We start from the raw sequence: 7,119 nt of genomic DNA on the forward strand, positions 1-7,119 counted from the left end.
ACATGTGTGGCACAAGTGCATCGTCGGGCTGAACTTGGAGGTGCCTCACCCGCTTGGGCAGGATAGCCTGTTGGATTGGTGGCTACAAGCTAGAAGAAACTTCACGCGGGCTGCAAGAAGAGGATTCGACACGTTCGTAATCGCAGTGACTTGGTCTCTATGGAAACAGAGAAACGCGAGAGTGTTCAACCGGATAAATCAACAAAAAATCATGGATGAGCTACACAACCACATCATGAATGAGATCAAAGACTGGAAGGAGGCCGGATTAGGTGTAGGAGTGTTAGACCGATTTGTGAGAGTGTAGGCTTTGGATTAGGTGTGGGTGTAGGTGTCTTGGTTCACTTGTGTTGATGTTTGCATCACTCGCAAGTTTTTGTAATTACAACTTCTGCCTTCTATAAAAATATGGTTCGTCATTGGCATACTCTCGAAAAAAAATGCATATCAACCTAACCAAAACCGAATTGCAGTCCATCATCATGAACGAAAAAAACTGATATCTTAATTTTTGCACACAGTACATCGATTTAGTCTAGTCAGCACAACCTGTAGTACACACAAAGTCTGAAAAGCAATTGTTAGATCATAGTTTACATGGTTGATCACACTATGCACATGGAAAGTCAACAAGCTAGCTAGGGAACAAACCAACTAGGCTTAGTTGAGTATTCACAATTATCGTCTAGTGACCTGTACAGGCACTCCATCTTGCCGTCATGCATCCCATAGTAGTACGTGGATGCTTTGGGATGCCACGTCCGGTGAAGAACATAATATACCCGAGTTCCGGTTCCAACACCATTGTTGTCGCTAAAGGTCGCATGGTGGCAATCCATGAACACATCGTAGTTGCCACCGATTCCATCTCCTGTTACCTTACTCCAGGAGAGCCGGCCATCCCTAGATCCAGACGTTAACTCAAAGAAGGCGAAACCTGTTGGCTCAAGTGATTTCACGCTTACAACGACCAAAAGTAGCTTGTTTGGCAATGCAACGAGATGGAAATAGTCGAAATCGACAGGGTCATCATGCTTGTAAGGCCAATATATCATGGAGTAAAGCTTGGACGTCGACTGTGGCGCATCAATCGAGCAGAGGAACTCGAGTGTGGTTGCGTCAAACACCATTGTGGCACCATTAGATTCCAAGCCATAAATCTTGCCCTGAAAAGAGGTTACATCGATGAAATAGTCGAAGCGAGAAGACGGGCGTTTTGGCAGCTTCGTCCAGGCCGCGTCTCCGGGCCGGCAGACCACTATGCTCTCTCGTTCCAGCAACCAGCGGTGGTACATGATGATCATCATGCCGTCTGTGCTTGCTGACAAAGAACCGGGCGGGGCATGGATGGCGAAGCGGAAGTGATCTGAGAATTCGAGGTATGTTCGGAAGGATACATCATAGAAGGGGGTGCGGATCTTGACCTTGCGCGCGCTCTCGGCATCGGTATGGTGCGCGTACCTGATGTCGGACATGGTCTTGCCGTCGTGGACCACGCTGATCTTGGGCAGAGCGGCGGTGGCGCCCGTGGTCAGGTGCGAGAGGCGGCAGGACGCGTCACGGGCATCGACGACGACCGACCACCCGCCCGGCAAGGGGAAGACGAGCGCGTGCGCGGAGCCGTTCCGAGGCACGGGAAGCAGCAGGCGAGGCGCTTGCTCTGCCGCGGCGCGCCATGTCCGGCAGACAGACCGGAACGCGGTGAGCCCTGTGATGGGATCGCGGGATCGCTGGGCGATGAGCTCCAGCAGTTCGGAGGGGAGATCCAGCCAGTCGAGCTGTTGGCGGTGAGCCGCTCTTGTGTTTCTCTTCTTCCTTGGCCGTCGGTTAATCGCCATTGTGATCACGGCCGTCTTCTTCCTTCCTTCGCTGTTACGTGTAGACCCCTGTAACCTAACCAGCCCGTAATATAACCAGCTTCTAGTCCGAACTGATTCCTTAGCTAGCCAGCCTGTAGTCCGATCCGAACTGATCCCGGCCAAAAGCACCTTACTCGCGGGTAGCGACGTCAAGGCACGGGCTAGCGTAAATATATTCCAGATGGTTTCCGATAAAACTACGGGGCTGAGATTTATACGGACTTAATTACTTAAACGTAGGGAAGCAATTCACACTAACCTCCTATTAACCTCCCTTGATTTTCGGCTGTATCTATAGGAGACGTGATACAATTCTTTTCATTTTTGTGATGATAGGAAACGCGGCAAGGCTAGACATACGGAAGCCCTACAGGATGTTTACAGGCAAAGCTGAGGTGGGCTGTTTCAATTGGTAATTAGATGAGGCCCCGTCCTTATTATTTCAACAAAGTTAGTGTTGCAGAACCTACTAAAACAGAGCTCGTGTTGCAGAAATATTTAATGGAGATTGTGTTGTAAATTTATTTATTTTGTCTTCACTTTTTTGCAACATAGATAAGGTTGCGCGGCATCAACAACCGTTAGATCGGGTTCATTCAGCGGCCCAGCCCCCTCCTCATTATTGCAACAAAGTCAGTGTTGCAGAACCCATTGAAACAGAGCTCGTGTGATGTAGGGCGGATCCCTATGGGGCCGATCTTTCACGTTTGGAGTGGATACTACGGGGAAACACGAAGAACACGCGGAAGAACAAGGGAAAACACGGGGAGAGAAACACTCAACCGACAAGTAGTCGATCACACAAGGGCTAGATCACCGAAAGCATAAGGTAGCACAAGATTCAAAATCAACAAAGGAAAGATACAAGAGTAACCGTTCTTCTCCGTGAGGAGGTCTTGATTGTCTTCTCCGGATTGAGGCCTTGAATCCGAATGGATCTTCTCCGAGGAGGCACGATCCCTCACGTGGAGTAGATCCGGAACGGATGAGCTATGCTCTATCTCAAGATGAGCTATCACAACGCTACCCTAGCTAGGAGGTGGGCGAGACCTATATATAGTTGTAGTGCAAATGGGGTCAAAGTGAAGGGGTACAAGGGCTTCATCCCGTGGCGGCGGTCACTCAGACGTCGGACGTCCGGAGCTTCGGGACGGTCCGGACGTCCGTAGATGTCGGACTTCCGTAATTTCGGCTCGGGTGCTGCTCGTCCGGTGGCTTCGGATTTCCGCTAATTTCCTCTCGGGTGCTCTCGGGTGCCCAGCTGCCGGACGTCCGGGGGCGTCGGGCGTCCGAGGGCCTGGGAGTCGTCGGACGTCCGGGCTAGGCCGGTCGTCCGTGGCCTGTAGCTCTGTCCTGCCTTCCTTTCCTCGTTGTAGCATCTCCCAGGGCTCGGACGTCCGGGACCGGCCGGTCGTCTGGTGCTTGTAGCTTCACAAATGGCTCTTCTTCTTGATGTCCATGCTTGGAGTCCTTGCCACCTTGGCCATTGGGTGTAGCTGTCCCATGGCTCTCCTCCAAGTACCTGATCACACACAGAGTGTCCATATGAGGTAGTAGCCAAGTCTCGTGAGTAGAGAGAGGAAGTTCGGAGAGGAGCGAGTTCACCTTATCTTCGATAGCCTTTGCTCTAGCTCTTGTCATGGGTCCAAGTGGTGTTGAGGGAGATGTAGGTACGTCCAGGGGGATGAGCGAGGGATGCTCCGCATCATCATGTTGCATAGATATTCAATGGAGATTGTGTTACAGATTATTTTTTCGTCTTCACTTTTTGCCAACATAGATAATGTCGTGCGAACTCAACAACCGTTAGATCTGGTCCATTCAGTGGCCCAGCCCCGTCCTCGTTATTGCAACAAAGTTAGTGTTGCAAAACCCATTAAAACAGAGCTCGATCATGTTGTACAAATATTCAACGAAGATTGTGTTGTAGATTTTTTTTTTCGTATTCACTACTCTGCCACACAGATAATGTTGCGGAAGGACTTTTACAACATGGATGGACAATGGTATAAAAATTGAGAGGTAGAACGTGACCTGCATGTGGTCCACGTCGGCATGCTTGCCACTGGCAAGTTGTCAGTGGCAGAGATGGGAGCAGCACGGGGAGGCGCGTGACTCGACAAGGAGCTTGGGAGTTGGGAGCAACATGGGAGGCCGCTAGAGATAATATTAGGGATCCGGATTCAGATCATGTAACAAACAAGCTATTGCGGTGGGAGATTGCAACAAGGGCTCGGTTGCAAAACCGCTAGAGATAATGCTTGAGTCCACGCAGGACACGCGTCACACGGAAGAGGCAGCGAATGCTTGCATGTGACCCGCCGGGTGATTAGAAACGTTTTCTTTGAGGAAATGCTATCTGGTGAACGTTCGCCAGAAGTCAGATCCTGACAAACGTCCCTAGATCCGTTAGACCCGACGGTGGCATTTTTATGCATAAAACTCCCCATAATTTAAACAAACTGCCATGCCATTTTTTTTAAAAAAAAATGCCAACCTAGCCTCACCCCCACATACACAAAACCGCCAGGGGAATGCCATGACCCCCAGCGAACGTTCGTTGGGGATTGCCGTCCTTGTTTTGTAGATAGAGCATCCTACCCCCAAAAAAGGATAGAACATTTAAGAATCCTTTTCTGAGCCCGGGCTCATCTGCACCCGTGTTAAATAAAAAAATCAAAAGAAATACTAGAAAAAATTAAAAAAATCCCATGGTAGACAATTTTATGCGTGAGTCCGGCTCCAATTTTCAAATCATTTGGACAAATGAGCAACTCTCGGCAAAAAAGACAAATTCAGAGTCTGTAAAATAGTTTACTGTTCATGTATTGTTTTGACCTGATTTGTCTTTTTTGCTGACAGCTACTCAGATGTCCAAATGAGCTAGAATTTAGAGCAAACCTCACACAATAAATTTTCTATCATGGGAAAAAATTGGAATTTTCTGAATTTTTCTAGTATTTTTTGTGAATTTTTTTCTGTCCAGGTGCAGATGAGCCTGGCAACCGAATCGATGAACATTCTTATTTGGTTGTTTGATAAGGAGTAGATACAGTTTTTGGAGTATCTAGTCATCAGTCGACTAATTTTGATTCGGGTCATAGTCGAATCTTTGTCCAATTGTGGAATGACATGTGTCAGCCTTTTTTTTTTTGAAAAATCACTGGGGGTGGGGGGGGAGGGTTCCCCACCTGAATATATTTCTCAATTTTGCAATCCATCGTTTGACTGATTACAAAGGAGGAATTACATAAGCACGTGTAAACGTGATGAGAGGTAGGAACGCCAAGAAAAGGCGGCCTGTTTCTGCTCTGGTTTCTTCGTCCGGTGAGTCCAGAGCATGAGGCCTTCAAGGATTTGCTTGAGGGTGAAGACACGTGTCAGTCTTCGTTCCTGCTTAACTTCCTTGTCAAAATAGTCGACCGATTTTCCGCTCAATCGAATAACAATAATCCTAAAATAACGTGCGGACTTGTTACGGGGCTTTTACGGACTTCCTTCTAACTAACAGGGACTTTAATGAAAGAGTACACCTTGTGAACAGAAGAAGATGTTCCCCCTGCATACTCAAGCGCTCGGGTTGACTAGGACAGATAACACCACTGTAATCCTGCACAAATGATCTGTTGTACAATTGCTAAGTTAAGGGAACTCCTACATTTGACAAAAACACCGACTCAGCTAAGGTGTGAATTAAAATCAAGACAAAAGTAACTTCCCAGTAAGCCAAAGTTGTCACGTGCATATGATGTTTTTTCGAGCTACAAAAAGACATATATAGTACCAAAAAGACCCGGTGGCAATCTCCACAACCAGAGGAGGTTAATAAAAACGCTGGTTATCAGCAGAGAACTTCCCAGTAAGCCAAAGTCATGAGCAAAGACTGTGTGAGGCTTTGTACAACCAGTCAAATGGAAGGGATCTATCCCAACAGAAGAGAATAACAAAAACGTTGGCTATCAACTCAACTTATCATGGAGGCCTAATGGCCAGAATTTGCATATCTTGACACTTAGACAGGGAACTGCAAGCCAAACATCAGGTATAATATGATAAAAATGGCCGTCAAATTATCATGCTGAATCAACTGAAATTTTGGATATGAACACATGTAGACGATCAAGCGCATTTACATTTCTTTGGCCAAATAAAAGGTGCAGCACAGCAGATGATCGCCCAAATTCGAGATTCAACAAGAAACCGGGCGGCAACAGTTTCAAAGTACACATGTTCACGTTCGCATTGCATTGGTCAGCCAGAGAATCTGACGGCGGACAGACCGGATTGCATCAGGTGAACGCCAGACATTCTAGAGCACAAATCACCTAATCTATACAACTATTAACAACCAATGTACGTACGTATATAGTACTAGAAGAAGCGGAGACGTGTTTATCTGACCCACCAACTCATCAAGAGTTTCGAGTCCCACACACCGTACACCGTACAGAAACTCTTGCGAAAATCTCTCTCCGGGGCGCAGGAACGCAGGAAGGAATGGAAACAGAGGCTTACTGGTGATGGACTTAGTTGTTGATTCCTCCGCCGAGCGCGCCTGGCGCAGGCCCCATCATGGCCTTGGCGACCCAGGCCTGCTGACTAACGGCTAGCCCCATCATGATCATGTTGTCGCGCGCCATGGTGGCCTCCCTGGCGGCAAGCCTCGTGAGCTGCTCGGCCGCCCCCATCCAGGCGACGCGGAGCGGGGCTCCGAACGGAAGCACCGAGGCCAAGTCGATGGCGTCCACGGCCGCCTTGTAGAGCGACGCGGCGTTGCGCAGCCTCGTCTGCGCGCGGCGGGCGTAGGTGAGCACGGCGACGTTGCAGTTCTCCCATCTCTGGGTCGTCTCCGCATCGGGTGCCCGGCCCAGTGCATGGGTGCAGAGGGGGAGGCCGCGGGCCAAGGCGTGGAGCGAGCGGCGGCGCTTGATGCCGCGCCGGGCGTCCTCGAGGAGCGCGGCGGGGAGGACCCCGGCGGGACCCGGCTCGACGTAGCCTGCGGTCGCCTCCTCGAGGGTGGCGCCGTCGCGGATCGCGCGCAGCAACCCGGCTCGCGCCTCGAACTTGGCGATGGCGAGGTTGATCGACCTGAAGACTTCTTCCGTGCCGACAGCTTGCACGAAGGCTTGCGACACCACATTCGCTGCCCCCCACCACCGGTTCGCGTCTGCCATTGCCGCCGCTCGCCGCGCCGGTCTCTCTCCCTCTGCTTCGCGAGCGTGATGATGTGGAAATGTGGATGTAGAATAAGACGGGGAAG

At 49.8% G+C, this 7,119-nt stretch overlaps 1 protein-coding gene across 1 annotated transcript; it reads right to left on the reverse strand.

Annotated features, from left to right (window-relative positions):
* Positions 1-5,991: 5,991 nt before the first annotated feature.
* On the reverse strand, positions 5,992-7,119 carry LOC123091147 (uncharacterized). The gene has a single exon (XM_044512562.1). It carries the CDS (start codon positions 7,031-7,033, stop codon positions 6,386-6,388), a length of 648 nt encoding a protein of 215 aa, XP_044368497.1. The 5' UTR covers positions 7,034-7,119; the 3' UTR covers positions 5,992-6,385.

The sequence above is a fragment of the Triticum aestivum genome, chromosome 1B (assembly GCF_018294505.1).
Source record: "Triticum aestivum cultivar Chinese Spring chromosome 1B, IWGSC CS RefSeq v2.1, whole genome shotgun sequence".
NCBI classification, from domain to species: Eukaryota; Viridiplantae; Streptophyta; class Magnoliopsida; order Poales; family Poaceae; genus Triticum; species Triticum aestivum.

Coding starts and splice junctions, on each gene's coding strand:
- LOC123091147 (XM_044512562.1), bottom strand. CDS start 7,033: ATGGCAGACGCGAACCGGTGGTGGGGGGCAGCGAATGTGGTGTCGCAA.